The sequence below is a fragment of the Ciona robusta genome, chromosome 12 (genome assembly GCF_009617815.1).
Source record: "Ciona robusta chromosome 12, ASM961781v2".
Lineage (NCBI taxonomy): Eukaryota > Metazoa > Chordata > Ascidiacea > Phlebobranchia > Cionidae > Ciona > Ciona robusta.
This window is the reverse complement of record NC_143246.1, coordinates 3,680,539-3,700,845: the sequence shown is the minus strand read 5'-3', so window position 1 is coordinate 3,700,845 and position 20,307 is coordinate 3,680,539. Positions and strand designations below refer to the sequence as shown.

General features: G+C 35.8%; 3 protein-coding genes across 3 annotated transcripts; 1 reads left to right on the top strand and 2 right to left on the bottom strand.

Annotated features, from left to right (window-relative positions):
- Positions 1-274: 274 nt before the first annotated feature.
- Positions 275-2,148, bottom strand: LOC149726909 (rab GDP dissociation inhibitor alpha-like). Its single transcript, XM_089890890.1, has one exon. The coding sequence runs from the start codon at positions 2,058-2,060 to the stop codon at positions 744-746; it is 1,317 nt and encodes a 438-aa protein (XP_089747016.1). The 5' UTR covers positions 2,061-2,148; the 3' UTR covers positions 275-743.
- Positions 2,149-8,226: 6,078 nt separating this feature from the next.
- Positions 8,227-13,576, top strand: LOC149726908 (uncharacterized). The gene is made up of 8 exons (XM_089890926.1): positions 8,227-8,510; positions 9,186-9,328; positions 9,723-9,842; positions 10,168-10,281; positions 10,963-11,115; positions 11,607-11,812; positions 12,254-12,399; positions 12,850-13,576. Exons 1-8 carry the CDS (start codon positions 8,368-8,370, stop codon positions 13,028-13,030), a joined length of 1,206 nt encoding a protein of 401 aa, XP_089747052.1. The 5' UTR covers positions 8,227-8,367; the 3' UTR covers positions 13,031-13,576.
- Positions 13,577-13,769: 193 nt separating this feature from the next.
- Positions 13,770-18,746, bottom strand: LOC149726907 (microfibril-associated glycoprotein 4-like). The gene is made up of 9 exons (XM_089890927.1): positions 18,281-18,746; positions 17,479-17,757; positions 16,875-17,002; positions 16,719-16,818; positions 16,145-16,241; positions 15,932-15,999; positions 15,533-15,613; positions 15,297-15,350; positions 13,770-15,016 (listed from the first exon to the last, which is right to left on the bottom strand). The coding sequence occupies exons 1-9, from the start codon at positions 18,342-18,344 to the stop codon at positions 14,769-14,771; spliced, it is 1,119 nt and encodes a 372-aa protein (XP_089747053.1). The 5' UTR covers positions 18,345-18,746; the 3' UTR covers positions 13,770-14,768.
- Between the last annotated feature and the right edge of the window lie 1,561 nt (positions 18,747-20,307).

The window sequence follows — 20,307 nt, the reverse complement described above, 5'->3', positions numbered from 1 at the left end:
AAAACGATATAGCTTGGCATATATGGCAGCTTAATTGGATTTAAACTTTTCCAACATAGTGGTAATTCATGAGATATATTGATTAGCAGGAGGCACACAGAAAATCAGTGAATATTAAGAACATGACTTGACAATGTAGGTACACAATAACACAAACACACCGACAGTCTGCTATGATATAACAGAAAGCGCAGAACGATATGTAATATATTAGACTATATAGATGCATTATCCCAATAACATTTAGCTTATTTCAACCACACCAACTAAAATAGTTTAGAACGAAATGTACAAATCTTTTATTAACGTCTACTTAATAAAACATACTGGAACAGTTTTTTCTTCATTGATAATTTGAAAATTAAAATTTATTGAATCAGACACAAGGTGATTACTTAGGGTTTTGACCAAACTCGTCATTATAACAATTTGCTACATTATTGTAATGATTATGAGATAATAGGTACTTGTGATAATACACACTAATGATACATGCATACATGTGATATTAAATAAGTCACTTTTTGCTTTCCAATTGGTAAACTGAACACTTAATACAATGATAAATATGATGGATTTGGACTGAAATTTTAAAACAGATGCCAATGAAGAATTTGTTCTTGAGATCATTATATAACACAATACACAGCACATAATCAATAGACAATTATGTAATCCAGAAAATAAGGTTCATCTTCTGCCCAACTAGTCAGTGGAGTTTTAACAGACTTTATTATGGAGATTTATTCTTGCTCTGGTTCTTTTTTCTCGACCTTGGAAAAGTCGAAATCTTCTCCAGTTATCCGCTTGTAAATATCAAGGATATCGTCACATGTTGTTTCAAAGTGACTTGTGGCATCGTAGCTTTTGGAGATGAACATCTTGCTCTCACTGCCGTCATCAGTGGGTTGGTAAATATCGCTAACTTTTGTAAACATTTGCGCAATTGGCTTTAAAAGCTTCAGGCCGGGTTCAAGCTCCTGTTCAGGGTTGTCAGTTTCCACTGTTGTTGAAACAATGGCCAGATGCCAGTTCTTGGCACAGACATTATGAGCGGATGAAACGCAACTAACATAAATGTCATGCTTTCGACCAACCTGGTTTTGAGGAATGATGATCTGACATGACTTTGCATCAGACGTGTTGGTTATTGGATGTTTCAAAAAGCACACAGCCCGAATTACTTGACTCACTTTCTGCACCTTTGTTGGGAAGTAGGATGGATCACCGACCACTATTTTTGCCATGACTGTTTCACCCTCTGATGTTACACCAATTTGACCATCTATTTGTTCCACCTTTTCAATTGGCTTGTTCAGCATGTAAGTACCCCCATAGATTGCACTTAGACGGGCAAAGCCTTGCGGGATCTCTCCCAAGCCATACAGTGGGTATAGATAGGGTGAATTTCCATATCTCTTGATGGATTCAATGTAAAGCTGGATTCTCTGTATAGTATCCATGCAGGGAGCTGTCATAAACTCTTCTGTACGATGAAGCGCCATTGCATGGCCAACAAAATCAATTGTATTTTTATCCAATCCAAACTTCTTGAAAACATCAGACATTGGCGTTTTTGGTGGCACATCCTTATGTGTTTTAGGATCGGCCTCGTTGTATTCACTTAACCAAACGAGGAAGTTACGAAATCTGCGCTTTTCAAACATACCCATTAAACTGGTACTAAGGGCTTCTCTTTCATTGGAAGGAATCTTATACACTTTTCCACTTTTCTCCACATAGCTTCCTTCAACAGATTTAAACTCCAGATATCGCGTCACATCTGTGTGGATGAGAAGCTTCACTAACTTTCCATCTGCCATCAGGAACTTCGGGATGACATCCACATTCCAATCGCGTGGATTTTCACACGAATTCGGGGCAGGTAGGCCAAAATATTTGTACACTTCCGGTAAAGGTGTTAAAGAGGTGGATTCCGCACCATAATATTGATTACGGTCCATGTGAAGAACCTTCTTCCCACTTTTGGAAAGCAAGCCACTCAAAATACATTCAGTGAGACCAGTGCCAAGAATCACAACATCATATAATTCATCCATTTTGAAATAAATACAATTTATAACTTGCTACCACGGATATTTAAATAATGCTTAAAACCTAATGAAAATCCGAACATATTATAATATTCTTCATACGAATTTATTAAAAACACTTCGTTACGAAATACGCCAGAACAAACTGAAGGTTTTCTGCGCATCTTCAATTCGATATTCATGCAATAACACTTTAGTGTACGAAGTGTATTAGCATTATAAATAGTCGTTTTATAGAATGAATCCAACACCCACTAAGCAAACGCCAGCGTGTCACAGAATTAACAAAACCGTTGGTGAATGAATGAAACAACGAGTTTAATTGCGATTTAGCGCCCCTGCTGTTTGTCCCGTAATTTTGAACAACAGGAGATCATGGCTGTAATGAAAAAGCACGGTTGTAATTCAACTTCATTAAAAAGTAAAATGTAAACGCCGATTAAAGACCGCAAAATTCGTGTTCCACTCAACAATAGACAATGTTTACCAGTCTAATATTTTCGCATGGAACCATTAAACGTACGTCAAGTAAGGAACTTAACTTAGGCTTCGATGGCGACGAACGGTATTGGGGGCTTAGCGAATAATATAAATACCTCTTTCTGTAACGAAATACCAGCTTACTTAATTTCAACACAAACGCCAATAAGTTTATATTAAAATGTTTCTTATGTCTTCTTAATATCCGTTGTGTAATGTTCTTTTAAAAAAAGGTGTGGCGTTAGTGTTAAAAAGTAAGTTTAAAAACGTAGTTCAATCAAATATGCTAAAATATGTCGTATCCCGTTTAATTTTAACTCATAAAGTTGTTTGTGAGCGAAACGGGAAAGATGGGACACCTTTAGCACATCTTATCTAAACATCGTGATCGTGTTTTAAACAGTTAACGATGGTCTATGGAAATCGTGATGATACAGTTTTATAATTCTTTGAAAGTTCTTTGTTTTCTACAAAATTGGACAAGAAATTAGAAAAAAAGGTGTTCCGCCTTCCTCCACAACACTGTATTATAAATAATAAATATTTTTTTAATTTGTGTCCCGTTTTACCCTACTTTTGTAGTTATGTGCTTTTACTGCAAAACCATGAAAGTTTTGTTTTTAATTTAATAACCTATATATCATAGTTAATTTAAATATCACGTAATATATCAATCCAATAAAAAGACAATATATGGTAAATAAATTCAAAATTCAGTCGCAGGCACCCAAAGATCATTTATGTTAAGGTGGCTTTCGCGAAACGTTTTGTAGCTCGACTGTGACGTCGTTATGCGTTTGCGTGGTTTCTGGTGTAGATTGGTGTGACTTTTTTCTGTATTGTTTCTAGTTTACTTTCGTTGTTATGTTTAGCTTTTATGCCGAGGTGATACGTCTCGTTCGTATTTTACTTTTAGTCATTATTGGTCGTCTTGGCGCGTGGAGTGGGCCTTTTTCTCTACAGAAATAAAAAAGAGTAAAACGCGCAACTGCCAAAAACTGTGATATAGTACAATGGGGGAAGATAAGACACTTAAGCCCATACATAGCCTATTCAATACACGGCCTAGGAATACACCGAAACTGCTCAGAAAATAAGAGGCCTATTGACGCGAATAATGCCCATTATAATACATTGTTACGTCACGGTTTTATGAATGGATTTCCTTCATTTTGAATGCAGTTTGCAGTTGCTGGTAGGTTTAATACCAGTTCTAGGTTGTTTTAACTTACAGTTTATCACAGATTGTGTCGCAGGGATACTTTCTTGTTTGGTTAAAATCATACCAGATATATAAAGCAGGGCAAAAGGTTTATTAGTATATAAATATCAGTTTATTAAGCATAAAGAGAGACGAGCAATCAGATTCAGCTTACCAACACGGAAAACCTACGTTTTGGTTATATTTAATTTAGTAGACAGGCATTTATTGGCAAGTTTTATAATGCAGCACACCTTCATAATTTTATTTAGATTAAATTCTAAGCCACCAGAATTATTAACATGGAGCTATACAGAAAAGACGGAAATTTTTTTCCGCTAGGAGGCGATGACAAATTCGTTTCTCTATTTTATGGGGAGCAGTTAGTTTCACGGTTTATACACATAAGATATAAACCCCTAACCCCTAACACTAACCCCTAACTCCTAACCCCAAACTCGTCAAACAAAAAAACACTTGAAAAAAATATATAAAAAAAGTATTCCACTGTGCGGGACTCGAACCCGGTAAAAATGTAACAAAGAGATATTACGACCGCACGCAAACCGCTACACCACAGACTCGACGACAATAGACATATCGAAAGAGCGTATATAACCGACCTAATGTGGGAAATATGTTCTTACTAGTGTTTTATGTATTTAGAAATGTATTTTTATTATTTAATTAATTTGTTTTACACTTATTAACACTTTGTAGTGCTGTTTTGTTCGTTTTTCCGTATATTTTAATTTAAATAATTACCGCCACTAGCGGAAAAAATTTTCCGTCTTCTTTGTATAGTCCCATGTGAATTATTAAGCAAGCTTTTTAAGCATGGTCAATCAGTATTCCGTAGTTGGATGTACTTCTGGCTATGCTGCTTCTGGCTATAATATATTGTTTAACAACAAACAGACATGTGTAAATAATTCTGTCAAGAAGGAATTAAGCACTAGTAAAATTTAAACAGCGACAAAGGTCTAAAGTTAGACACAACACCTAAGTACGAAGGGAGGCTATCGTGAGTTTGTTTGTATTGTACAGTCTCAATTTATGATGTGCTGTATGACCCATTTTTGGACCTCGAGGAAGAGCCTCTGTCCTGCTTTAACAAAAAAAACCTCGAGTAGAAAATGGGTTATGAGCAGCAGGACAGATCAAGGCATAAGCACCTTGAGACAAAAGGCTAATGCTTGTGTTTATCCAATATCCTATATTGTTTTTGAGGACCGGTCTTAAAAGTCCACAACGGACATATCAATTAACCTACTTGTTGTTACTGCGGTAGTGCGGTGTTCTTTTGCTAGATATATATAGGATGTCCGGCGCCGTGGCGTAGTGGTTAGCACGCCTGCCTCTAACCCAGAGGTAATGGATTCAAGGCTCGTCGCTGCTACCATTGTGGGCGTATGTGTCCTTGAGCAAGACACTTAACGGCAATTGCTCCAACCCAGTGGTCACTAATGGGTTGTCCAAATTATCAGCCATACATAAAAATGAGAAAAAAAAACAAAAAAAAAGATAATCATCCACAAAGTAACATACTTGGTAACTCGTAAGCTGGCGCGAGGTGCACACCCGTGTTATAACGACTGTCGTTTTCCGGCCACGCGAGGATAAAGTAAGTTACATTCATTCACATTCAACTCTTAAAAAACTTCCGTTTTAAGCCGAATACTATTTTCACTCAGCGACTGAGCCAAACTAAACTGTCGGTAAAACTCACTTGTATGCCGCATGTGGTTAAAAGTAACACCTATCTGTTCAGTCATGCTTAAACATTTATAAAAAATGTAGGATGTTGATAAAATAACCCGAAAAATAAGGTAATTTAACCGGGAATGGTAAATAAACTGTTATTTGATGCAAAAACTACAGCCAGACAGCAAAATCCATTCATAAAACCGTGACGTAACAATGTATTATAATGGGCATTATTCGCGTCAATAGGCCTCTTATTTTCTGAGCAGTTTCGGTGTATTCCTAGGCCGTGTATTGAGTAGGCCATGGCCCATATTGTCAAACATTTCCAAAATCAAAATAGATGACGGATTTTGGGTAATACCACGAATTAGTACTATCATTCCTTTATTAATTGACACTAATTTAACAAAATATAATAAAACACCCGAGAAGTTATTTAGCGATCCGCACAACAAGTGAAATTTTACAAATTTGAGACAAAATCAAACTGTACGAAATATTCAAGGTTGTTTTATGAAGCTATGAAACTAGTTTGATCGTTCGCACACGCAAACTAAAAGAATTTTTTGGCTTTACTATAATTCAGCGAAGATTAAAAATAGCACCTTACTATTTCGCATTTTTTACCTGTTCAAAGTATACTGTTTCATATTTTTTTTAATATTTAAAAACTATAATCAGCTTTGACAGGGATTTTATAAAGTCGTGATAATACTGTTGAATAATTCTGCAACCTTATCTTCTAGATTATCATTAAATGGGGTCCGTAAAAAGAAAATTTAAAAAAAGTCTCGTCTGACAAAGTGTCCCATCTTCCCCCACCCTACTATACATTCTTTATTCTATTCACGTGACCGCTAACTTTGTCCCCATTTCGCTTGGTCTCCGTTGTAAAGATAGGCGCACAGTGGTTTTAGGAGGTTTTAGCTGTTTATTTTAAAAATTGCACCAACTATTTCAGTTTATTGGGCCAGTTTAGTTTTAACGCTTACAGTTTAACGCTTGTTTAGAAATTAATTATTTAGTCAATTTAGTTAAAAAGGATTAAACAAATGGTGTGTTAGAAATACATATATATTTGGAAATAGTTATTTTTCCCTATAAATTTAAATTAAGTAGAAAAACTACATAAAACGCCCTGGATTTCATTAACTTCAATAGTAAACGGAAACGACTCGCGAAAGAGAGAGAGAGAGTATCAGCTCTTTCCTTTATCGACATTGGAGATGCACGTTCTATTCTTTTTTATTTCTGTGCCTTTTCTCCTGTTACGCTTTCATCAAACGTTGGTGTTCTTCTTTTTGGTTATTGTGTAAGAACGAGTCTTGTATGTTCTTATCTTTTTATGGAACCAACTCTTATATGTAATTAAACTTTTAATTAAAAAGCCGACAGCAATCTAGTCAGCTGCGTTATATAAGAGCTGCGTCCCGGACCACACTTTACGTAACAGTGGGAATAGACATTTTGTGGCAAAAATATAAAAATTATACAAGGTTGCCAACATTTTCTGTTGTTACAAGTGTATCTGTTCTGTTTGAACACAACTTTGAACACAACTATAAGTATAGTAACGGAGTAAGAAAAAGAATGTTTAGACTGATTTTTAAAGCGTACGATATTTTTTCTATTATTTACGTATATGCCTAATATAATAAATTCATTTATTTATTAAACTTAACTAGGATTTTAAACAGTCCCGTTTATTCTCTTCTGTTTTCGGATTGAAATAGATAAAGGGGGTTGAGGATTCTTTAGGCAATTTAAGGCACCGTGCATACTAGTTATGCGTGTGTGCAAATATTAAATGGCCCAGGACGCTAATTAATTTGTATGTCTGTGGAATATAATATGCAATATATGTGTGTTATGTTTTTGTACATTCATTGCATTGCAGCCGCATATGCCCATTGCACAGAGAGACACGGAAACAAAACACCCGAGTTTAAACAATTAATCATGACCACATTACGGATACGTGTTGGTTTCGAATTATACGCATGTCAGTAAGTAAGTTTAGTCGAAAGGATAGCATCTAGAAATGTAACCATGATAGCTCGGGTTCGAAAGCAGTTTAAATTTTTTATAAGAGATTGCGGGGCTACTATTTTACTGTTTATACTCGCGCACCCAAAAGTACCGATTGCAATGTTTCTAATCATTTATTTAGGCATATAAGTTTACTTCTTTATAGGTATAAACTATTTCTAAATTGGGCGACATTGGACGGCATGATTTATATAATATAGGATTATGCCCAGTTATAAATATTGTACGAACGCTAAGAGTTATTTACGTGCGTCACAAAAGTTTTTGATTTGTCACTTAGGTGAAGGCGTACGCACTTTTTCTGTAAGTCTGTCACGCTGGTTACGCTACGTTGGTTTCGGCCTTAAGGGGTATATCAGTGGTACATAAATTTTAGTAAAGACGTCGTTTATGTCGTAAAGCCCTTCTTCTAACGAATCCAACCGTTAGGCTTGACTGGACATTTTTTTGCAAAATGCTGTCAGCTGTGTTGCAGCTGCGTTGGAAGTCATGCTGGGTAGGGTCCACTATAACAGCCGACATAAAACATGTTTGCAGTTGTATGCACAAAATATTAGAGTAACAATGTAAAGGTTCTTGAGAACATGGTAATATAATAATGTTTTACTGACAAATTGAAAGTTTTACGAATTGTAAGTTTCGTTGTGTTTAAGGTTCAATAAGTTATTCATCTTTATTGAGTTCGTGGTCATAAAATGAATATTCAACTGTTTTCCTATATACTTATAGCGTAGTGTTTCTTACTGGTGCAGTGTAAATTGTTAGAAAGAAATGCTAAAGTTGATATTGTGTATCGTTTACAATAATTTATAATAAACTTTAGTGTACCGATAAAATCTGGTAACCGAGTAAATTGTAGCTTTTGTAAAATACAAAATGGAAGAGAAGTATGATCATTCGACTCCAAAATTTGGTTCTCAGCAGATGAGAGATACGTTTCGACTGAGCGATGCATATGTAATGCTTAACCATGGATCGTATGGTTTTCCACCACAACCCGTGCTTAACAAACGGAATCAGTAAGTATAACTTATGCGCCCGACCCGGTCAAAATACAACATGTATAAAATGCATTTAACATTATAATTTGTATTTTTTTAAATCACAAGTTGGGATATTTTTGGGCTTGCATCACAAGTTGACTTATTTTGACATTACAACTTGGATTAATTTTACAAAATAACTTGAATTATTTTCATAAACGGTAAAATCGCTCATGCGTTTAGAAAAATTGCGTGTAAACCTTTTTCAGCAATCCGTTGATAACATATCTTTGCCCAAGGGGTTTTATGTACCATTGAATGATTTCAATAATTTACACGCGCGAATTTGGTTTAATAATAAAATCATTTCTTACCAAAATTGGTGCCGGCCATTGCCGCCGATTAGAAACACTTTTTAGACGAGTATATTTCCTGATCCTGTTTTAAAGAAATAATAACGCTATTTTAAAGTCTGCTAATATACTTTGATTACTATCATATGCGACGAAAAATCAAAATGAAAGCATGTCCCATACTATAGTCACTACCCTATACCCTCAAATACCCCAGTATATTACAATTTAAAATGTGCACAAAAAAAGAAACAAAAGAGCACAGCTCCAATGAGTATGCACGTAATGTAATTAACATAATTTTAATTAGCCGAAATATTATGTTTTCCATCCTATACTATAATTTTAAAATGTTCAGATTGTTGGAGGAACAAGAATCCCACCCTTTCACATGGTTCCGCACAAATTTAATGGACTATTACATGGAATCTGTTAAAATTGCTGCAAATCTAATCAACGGCGATGTTGAAGACACGTTTATTTTGAGTAACGTAACTGAAGGTTGGTTTTAATTACTGAAGTTTGGCTTATAGTCATAATAAGAAGATATTGATTAGAATTTAAAAAAATGTTTGCAGATTTAAATTTGCTGGTTTAATAGTAAAAGTAAAACCAGATGTGTATGCAGCCAGTAAATTGTTATATAGTAGGGTTGGGAAAGATGGGACACCTTTCGAACATGTTATCCAAATATCCTGATCGTGTTTTTAAACAATTACCAACAGTCTATGAGAGTTGTGAGGATACGATTTTATAATTTTTCAAGTGTTCTTTGTTTCCTACTAAATAGGACAAGGAAATAAAACCCTATCCTACTATATACTATGTTGTTGTGCGTCAGTTGTACTATACTATGCGTAACTCATAGAATTATACTAACTTGTATTCATTTCAGGCACAAACTGTATTTTAAAATCGGTAATGCTCAAAGAAAGAGAAAATGGAGAAATTCTAATGAACACTCACTCATATGAAGCTGTTCAGAATATGCTCTCAGAAATGGAAACAACTTATGGTGTGTGGGGATTCGACTTTACTTTAAAATTATGCTATAGTTTAAAAGTTGTTTTTATTCAAAATGCACGTGCCTCGTGGCATAGTGGTTAGTGCGCCTGATACTAATCCAGAGGAAGATGGGACGTGTCCTTGGGCAAGACACTTAACGACAATTGCTCAAACCCAGCAGCGGTCACTGATGGGTTGTCCAAACGTTCGATCCCCAATAACAGAAGCACTTTAATATAATAAAAGTATCAAACTAAATGTTTAATTTGTTTTCTTTTGTGCATAAGAATAACGAGGGCTTTAAACTTTGTATATAACTTGTATACTATCTCTAGGTACAAAGACAAGATGCGTTGAAATCCGTTTTCCAATCTCTGATGAACAAGACGTGGTTGATTTGTACGCAAGGCAACTGGACCTTTATCCGAATATTAAGATTGCGGTGATAGGTGAGATTAGATACCTAAAGAGAAAACTTTTTGGGGGGACTTGGAAATGTGGTTTGCATGTCGTTTGCCACCAAAGAGGACAAACAAATCGCATATGTGCTTGGTGAAGACACTTATCGGCGACTGCTCTAATTTGTTGTTTAATATGGATTACTTTTTTTACCACGCTGGTAAAAAAATATATATATAGTGCTATGGGGAAAATGGGACACCTCCAGCAAATAATATCCTGATCGGGGTTTAAACAGTTAACAGCGTTCTATGGAAGGCGTGAAGATACCGATTTAAATTCCTTGAATATTCTTTGTTCACTACCAAATGAGACAAGAAAATATAATATGAAAGGTGTCCCATCTCACTCCACGCTAATAAATCATAAAACTTCCATATCACAGGCAAAGGTTATGCGTCGCACCAATTGCAAGCGGACGAGGTGTATGAAACAAAACACCCGCGTTTTATTGCCTTTCACTGCCCCCATCACGCGAGAATAAAGCAAGTTACATTAATTTTTTTGATATATCACAAGACAAGTGTATATTTTCAGTCCGATTTTAAAAACTGTTTATTTTTCAATCAACATAGTTTTATTATACGTTTAAAAGCAATCTATGTTATTTGGTATGGCTTATATATATGTCATAGTCTAATTTAGATTCAATTTTTCATTAATTTTTACAGACCATATTACAAGTCCTACTGCTTTGAAATTACCTGTTGAAAAAATCGTTGAGGTTTGTCGTGAAAGAAACGTTCTTACTTTGATTGACGGAGCTCATGCACCCGGTCAACTTGATCTAGACATGAAAAAGATAAAAGCAGATTTTTATGTCGGTTAGTTTGTGATAATATGACTACTTCTAACACAAACGGTAGATTTTTAACTTGCAGTATTGACATGTGCTTTTTAAAGATTGTAGAAACTGTTTTTTAAAGATTGTAGAAACACTCGATTAATTAAGCCTACAATAACTATGAGGGTATGAGTTTAAGCTCGTCGCTGCTATCATAGTGGGCTTATGTGTCCTTGGGCAAGACACTTAATTATAACGGCAATTGCTCCACCCCATTAGTCATCAATGGGTTGTCCCTTTTTGGATACACATAATAAAAAAACACAAAAAAATACTCACCTACAAAGTAACATACATGGTAACTCGTAAGCCGGAACGAGGCGTATAACACCCGTGACTGTCATTTTAGAACACCTGTGACTGTGGCGTTTTCCGGCCAGGTGAGGATAAAGCAAGTTACATCCCTTCACATGAAAGCATGTGCACTGTAACAATATTGCTATTCAACCAATTTACTCAATTGTAATTCAGGCGATCTTCACAAATGGTATTACACAAGCCGTGGATGTGCTCTGTTATGGATTTCTCCCAAACACAGAAACAAAATCCTACCTGTGGTCACAGATTACTGCAAAGATACGATGCATCATCAATATTGTTACTGGGGAACACGAGACACTTCGTCACAGCTCACTTTATCTACTGCATCAAAGTTTTATGAAAATATTGGTGGATTGGTTGGTCTTTTACTAATTTAGTATAAAGTAAGGTAGGGACATGGGACACCTGTTGATTCGCTTTACTTATCTCATTTGGTAGTAAACAAAACACATTTAAAGAATTATAAAGCTGTATTCTCACGACTCCCGTAGACCGTTGTTAATTGTTTAAAATACTTTCAGGATATTTAGATATTCTGTGCCAAAGGTGTTCCCGCAATTTATTATACAGTAGTCTGGGTACAGGTAGGATACCTTTAGTACATTATATCCAAATATTCTGATCGTGTTTTAAACATTTAACACCGGTATATGGGAGTTGTGAGGATATGGTTTTATCATTCGTTGAATGTTCTTTGTTTTCTACCAAATAAGACGAGAAAATAGAAGGAAAAGGTGTCCCATCTCCCCCACCCTACTATACAAGATGCCTATATCTCATGTTGCCTGAATTTTAAGGAGACTATCACTGGGTACAACAACAAGTTGGTGACATGGGCTCAATCAATGTTATGTGAAGCATTGGGAACAAGACCGTTTGATATACCACAGTCAATGAAACCGCCCAATATGGCTATGATATATTTGCCAAAATCGTCAAAAAAGTAAGAAAATTATTTTCACAAACTACAGGTTTTACATTTTATCCATTGTAATTTTCGTACATTTAGGTATGTTTTAAGTTGCCAAGTAAACCTAAAATAGTTTGGTAATCGAATGCATTTATGCAACATTACTCTGGCATGATTTATTTCAGCAAACAAAAAAATTGTGACTCAGGTTATTTATGGTGTTTATGCGACTAAACAAACACTAAAATATAGTTCAAATCTTTTTTGATTTTTTTTATTATGGCTGGCAACTTAGACAACCCAGTAGTGTCCACTAGGTTGGAGCAATTACTTTCAAGTGTCTTTCCCAAAGACACACAATGGTAGCAGCGATGAGCCTTGAATCCATTACCTCTGGGTTAAAGACACGTGCGCTAACCAACTGTGCCAATGCGCCGAAAATGTAATGTGTTATAACCTAACTTGTATATGTTGAAATAACAGGAAGATCGGAAGTTATGAGTTGACGGTTCATTTCATAGAAAAATACAATGGAATAACAGTTGGATTTACAACTATTGATGGAGAGGTTGCTTTAAGAGTAGCAGCAAATGTCTACAACTGTAAAGATGATTACTTCAAACTGAGAGATGCTCTGCTCGATTATTTTAATGATGGAAATTAAATTTATTTAGGGGTTTGCAGAATGAATATATAAGTAAACCAATTGTGTTTGTGCTTACTATCTTTTAGGTCGCCCAACCACGTTCAATCAAATATAGCTTTAGTAAGCTGTTACATAACTTATTTGAGTTTGTAATTCACTAACATGATTGTTAATCAAACTCTAAACTCTACTGATCACAAGCAATGCAATATTTTGTCCTGATCATAATTATTTAGACGTTTTGTGCTAATGATAGTTATATAGAAGTGTATAACATATAACGGAGAAGAAACCTTTAAAATTAGAGGAACAATAGTTCGAGAAAAAAGTGTATAGTCCTCTACTGTTTTATGTGTGGTCGGATAATATATAGTAGGGTGGGGAAACACGGGACACCTTTAGCACATATTATCCAAATATCCTGATAGTGTTTTAAACAAATAACAAAAGTCTATGGGAGTCGTGAGGACACGGTTTCACATTTCTTTGAGTGTTCTTTGTTTACTACTAAATAGAATGAAAAGGTGTTCAAATAAACCAGCAAAAATATACTTGTTAAAGAAATGATGTTGGCAAGATTTATGTATAATATGTGTGCTCCGTGCAGGGTCATGCGCTGTTAAATACATAATTACTAATTGCCTTTCATGTTTTAGTTTGATCAAAAGTTATATGCTTTTGTTGGGGGTGCAATAACATAGTTCTACGGTCGCGTCCATCTCAACGTAACGACTCCAAAACGCTAGGTCGGCAACTCAGTTTATTAGACGAACAAACAGGCGGTATCAGGCTATAGGGACAAACGTAAGGACAACAAGAGTGTAAGAAAGCTCCTACTGCCCACCCAAAACAGAAAATAGGAGGGCTTTTATAGCATGAAACATGTGCGCGAACACGAAACACAGAAGAGATAATTGACACCAAAGAATGGCAGACTGATGTCTATCATTTTCTTATTATGTAATAGAAACACACAGCATGTCTCGCTCAAACATAAACACATGTTACGCCAGATGCAATAGTTAATCAACGCCGCTGTTTAATATTAATCTTTATGCATTAAAATAATTTGGATAAACTATAATATAGTAGGGTGGGGGAAGATGGGACACTTTTAACACAAAATATCGAAAAACACTGATCGTGTTTTAAACATTTAACAACGGTTCATGGAAATCGTAAGGATATAGTTTTATATTTCTTTGAATGTTCTTTGTTTACTACTAACTGGGACGAGTAAATAGAGTTAAAAAGTGTCCCATCTTCCCCTACCCCACTATATATATCTTTGCTCGAAACACACTCGATCGTTACACTTTAATAAATTTCTAAACCTCTAATGCTCGTATGGCAGAATGGATTTTAAACGTTCTTACGTTAACTCGAGCTTCGGAAACGCCAAGATTATACCTTGTGTGCGAATCGCTAAATAACTATTCGTTGTAATTTTGAATTTTGAATGGGAAAATTATCAACGAAACTCTTTCTATGAACAAAAAAAAATGTTTAAACGAGAAAAATTGAACGGCGTTTGCATTTCAATCGTCGTTGTTGGAATACAAGATTCATTGTGTTTTTTTTCAATATAATACCACGAAGACATTACTTTTCATTATTTTTTAAAAATGTTTCTCACTGTACGTTTAAGTTCAATGACTTTTGCAGTTTTTTTGTAGTTAATCACTTATTCAGTTGTTTTGTACAAAAAGACACAAATCATTTTTACAAAAACACGCATTCGCCTTTTCTAAACGTTTCAAGAATTGCGAAGTGGTCGTATTTTCATCTGGGTAAACCTTAAACCTTCATGACGGCCAGTGGCTATCCAATTCCTCCAGTAAGCGTTGGCTGTTCCGCTCCTACATGGTTCGTTCTTTCCGTTTAGGCTGGCGAAAGTACATTGTGTATACCACCAACCTCCACTTCGTGTATTTGCACAGTTGTTGTTGTTGTTGTTTCTATCTCTTGTGGAAAATTGAAAGCCGTTGGTCCATGCCATTGCGTCTGCCAAATATAAGAAATGTTTAATATTTTTGTATATTGCTATAGCTTTCCTAATTATCCTCGCGTGGGTTGACAAAAACTTAACGTTATATTATATTACAGTGTGTCCTATTACCCACCTATATTGGATTTAATAAACCTGTGACATAGTTTAATTTTACACTTGTTAATGTGGCTTTCAGGGGTATATCAATAAAAAATCAAAATTTGCTTGTGGGTAGTTGATTTTTCGTTTGTGTTTTATATGTCCCTTAACAAAATTATTTATGTGCCAATTTACCTGCTGTATGTCTGCAACGGTCAGCTCCAGTCGCATTTTCAAAATAACAGCAATCTGTAAAAAGGTTTTTAGGTGATCATAAAAAGTGATTGATTTTTGAATTAATCTATATATTAATATATCACATATAGTAGAGTACGATGAGCTTATTTTTCAGTGGACAATTCAAATGCTGTATTTTGTCATTTATATACACCGCACATGTACAAATGAATTTCATAATTTTTCAAACAAACCTTGAGCAGTATTTTCACATTCAAATTTGGTAATATTTTTATTTCCACAAGGCCAACGTGCACCCTGATCACACTGTTTACCTGCTCAGAAAGCAACACAGTTATATCACATTGCTTTATAAAATAATGACGCCACCATTTTAGAAATGTATGTCTTCGGGCAAGACATTTGTTTCAACAGTGATTCATTATTGGGTGTTTGTATTTTCTGCGATACATTACAAAAGATCTAGAAATACATGAGTAAGTAAAGACCCTATAAGTTTCATTAGCGTGAGGCGTGTAAAACAAAACGCCTGTATTATAACAACTGTTTTTGCGATGCAAAGCACCCGTACCTGTCGTTGCCGGTCACGCAGGGACAGATTATGGTTTATTCATTAATAGAGTTATAGGTACCTTTTTTATGCTGAAAACCAGTGATCGTTAATCTGTACCTGTCACTCTCCGGACCAACCATGAATTTACTACAGAATAGAAAGGAAATTACGTCATATTCTAATGTGCGTAAATCATTAGTAAACCAATTCGATGGAAAATTAAAAACAAACCTAAAACATCGCATTAAAAATAGATAGCTAAAAAGCACTATGAACCAGGCTTTGTTCTTACGAATATTCAGCTGTGATATTCGTGTTGTTGCAAGTTGTAATGTCTATGCGCAGTTCGTTGTCTCCATTTCTTGTCAATTCTCGTATATTTTCCAACCCTATTTTTAAAAAATGAAATTTTAATACACTACGGTTGGGGGAAACGGGTACCATTTCATTCTATTTTTTACTACCATTTGGTATTAAACAAAGAACATTCAAGAAATAAAACCGTATCCTCATTATCCTTATAGACCATGGTGTGTTGTTCATAACACGATCGGGGTATTCGGTTCTTGTGTGCTGTGCTAAAGATGTCCCACTTACCCCACGATACTATATATGTAAAACGATAAGTAAATCAAACATATATTCGTGTGTTTTTGTAACTTTTGGTTGACTATACTCCGGCGACACAACACAATGGTTAGCGCCAGTGGTTCTAACCCAGTTTACGGGTTCAAGGCTCGTCGCGGCTCTAATTGTGGGAGTATGCAACCTTCGGCAAAACGATTAATGGCCTTGTCTCTAACCCAGTTGTAAATATTGGGTTTTCCAAATCGCCAGCCATATGCGTTATTTACTCATTCATTTACCAATCCAAAAGCTCCCAGCAGTTTTGTTTCCAAACCCAGTTACATAATCTGTCCAATTTCGATCAAAATGTGTTCCTTTATCAATATTGCGCTGAATCACCTAAATTTATAGATTTATTGTCATAAAAGCCGGAATTTCCAAAACTAAATGCATACCGTCCACCCTCCGCCGTGATTTTCCAAGTCACAATAAGCTTCCAACTTGGTCATTTTATCTGGATAAATATTGTACAAGCCATTTCTCCTGTAGCCATTATCGTAAATTTTCTGGCAGCTGGAGAGGTCTGCAACAACAACGTTATAATATTTCTTAAAAGAAGATATGAAAACACGGAAGACGAAATCGTAAGAATGTAGACTATGGTAAACTATTTACTAGTAAACTAAGAACATTCAAAGACTTATAAAACCGTATATCTTCACGACTCCTATGGGCCGTTGTTAATTGTTTAAAACACGATCAAGATACTTGGGTATTAGGTGCTAAAGGTGCCCCGTCTCCCCCACCCTACTATACCTATTCATCCTCGCGTGCTTACGAGTTACCACATATTTAACTTTGTTGGTGGTTTTTACTTATACAATTTGGACAACCCATTAATGACCACTGGGTTGGAGCAATGTACGTTTCTCAAGTACACAAACAGTATCGGTTTTACGGTCGACAACCGAACCCCGCATCGTTTAATGCAAGCGCCTAAATCACTGAGGTCGGTTGCGGCCCATTTTGCTAAATGGCCTGCACTATAAGATAACTAACCTGTTTTCATGTATATAATCCATTCGACTGTGAGCGACATGCTGTTCCACCCAGAGTTAATATCCGTGCGTGATATTTCAGCTAAGAACCCGTAACTTTCTATTCGTTTGACTCTGGCGTTGAATCGGTGTGGAAGAGACAAGTCGCTTGGCTTTACTATTGTGACTTTCACGAAAACTGGAACATCATTTAAACACATTCTGTAGGTAACACTGACGTTCTTTCTTTCCTTGCTGGACTCACACCAGATGTCAGTACTTCCTCTTCCAACCGAATGCACTAGACCAAAAAATAAAACTTTTGTTTTATATTTTAAGGTAGCGGTAGTGTAGTAAGATGGCGTTAAAAGCATTTTATTATTCTCTTTTCTCGTACCACTTTGTAGTAAACATAGAATATTGACAGAATTATGCAACCGTATACCCCTGCGACTCTGAAAGAGCGTTGTTAATTGTTGGAAACACAATGGGGAATATGGGAGATGGGTGCTAACAATGTAACATATTTTCCCATAGTAATATATTGAAAATCGAAAATACGGGAAGGAAAAGTTAAACAACAGTACGACACTCCAGGTAAAATCATGTATAGGCCTATACCGGGCGTATTAAATAAATGACGCGAACGTTACACTCAACAAACAATATAAAGCGATTAGAAACAATATCAACTCTCATTTGAAGAATAGTGTTCGCTGAGAAAATCATATTAGCTTTATTTTGTTTGCACTTCAATGCGTTTCCTATATGCTTAATTATAAGGAATACTATATATATGTTTCCTATATGCTTAATACCCTTACCTCCAAAGTCAGCGCAATAAATAGTAAATAAAACCAACACCTTTGTTATCATCAGTATGTCCATTGTACCTCACTCAACAATTACAAAATATTGGAAATGTAACAGAAGGTATAGGTATGGTAACGCTGCTCTGTTAACGAATACGTCATAAATACAAAAAACAAAAGGCGCTACGTTGCTCGCATATTACACTAGAAAAGAACGGAAGCTTGCGTGGTTAGATATACGCCTGCACGTATTTACGTTAACCTACCCGCGAACCTTGCTGCATGATAACATATACATTTATTAGACTAGGGCAAAATTATATATTAATTAGCTTTTTTATAATGAACAAAAAAAAGGTATTAGACAGTATTCTCACAGCCCAACAACGCGCGTCGATTAATCTTAAATATTAAAAAATGTTTTGATTAGACATACACTGTTTTATTGGCCAAATAAATACGTAAGAGTATGCTGGTACTAATGTTTAATGCTCACTGATTCATATTCAAACTGCCGGAATTCTGCAGTTTGCGAGTTAGAATTGTTAATTGGGACTTACACAGTTTAAAATATAGGTTAAGTTTGTCGTCCATTTTATAGTCTAACAGCATTTTTTTAGTTTTGTGAGAAAAACATTTAGTGACCAATTCGGCTCAATATAGGGCTGCATTTAGCACAATAATCAATTTAAAAATATCTAAAGTTTACGTGGCAACAACCATCACATCCAGTTAGTTTCAATTTTCAATGATACACAAGGTACTAAATAATTAAAAAAAATACGCCAAAAGAAAATTCAATTTTTAGGCACATTTCTGGATTATACATAATCAAGTATAAAAGAATGAACAAATACAAAATCGTGAACAATTTATTACAGCAAAGTAATTTCGGAAAGCGTGGTAATAAATGAATGTTTTTTTATTCTCGCGTAGCAAAGACAGTCATAAAAACGCGGGTGTCCTGTATAATCCACCTCGTTGAATTACCACATGCGTAACTTTTTGGGTGAATATTCTTTAACTTTTTAAAGGCATGGCTGACAATAAACCACTTGGCAAAACATTTTCGTTAGACAGCGCTAGTGGGAAGGTCATCCAAGCTAAGTTTAGAGCAAAGCCATAGAAATTTAAGCCTTGGTCCATAGCAAGGCATTTTTTAGATTGTCCATACATGTCGGTATCCGGCACAGTGGCAAAGTTGGTTAGTCGGTATCCGGCACAGTGGCAAAGTTGGTTAGCGCCTCTGCGTTTAGTCTACAGGTTATGGGGCCAATGCTTATTGACGCTATCATTTTGGGCGTATGTGTTGTTGGGCAAGACACTCGACTTCGATTGCTCCAAACCACGGTCCGTATGTAAACACTCGCACCAAACCAAAGCTTGTCTAAACTGTGAGCCATATTGTATAAAAATATAATGAATGTAACTTACTTTATTCTCGCGTGGCCGACAGTCGTTAAACTAATAATTACTAAGCATGTGCAGGATATAATATTAAGCAATCGCTGTTCTAACAATGTCCATTATTGTTCAAACAATACCAACTTTTCGTACAGCAATATATGTAGGTAACATGTTGAAAAATATATTAGTGGCGCAGGAAAAGAAATTTAATATATAAATAAATGCGTCCGGCGCCGTGGCTCAGTGGTTTAGGCGCCGGCATCGAGAACCAAGGTGTCTCCGGTTCGATGCTCGATGGCGGAACTAACACTGATCGGCGTATGTGTCCTTGGGCAAGACACTTAACGGACATTGCTCCAACCCAGCGGTCACTTATGGGTTGTCCAAATTACAGTCATATACAGGGAAAAAAACAATTACCCACAAAGTTGCATATATGTGGTGACTCGCTGCCCAGACGAGGATAAACCTTCTGTTGAAGTGCGTCCGGTTGTGACGTTGTAAGTTCTCGAATGATATTCGCGAATCGTGTGAGAACGAGTTTGCAGAAATAGTCTGCAGATGGAGTCCTATATATACGGGTCAAGAATCGGGACAGAATACGGGACTTGGTCGGAACACTATATATACGG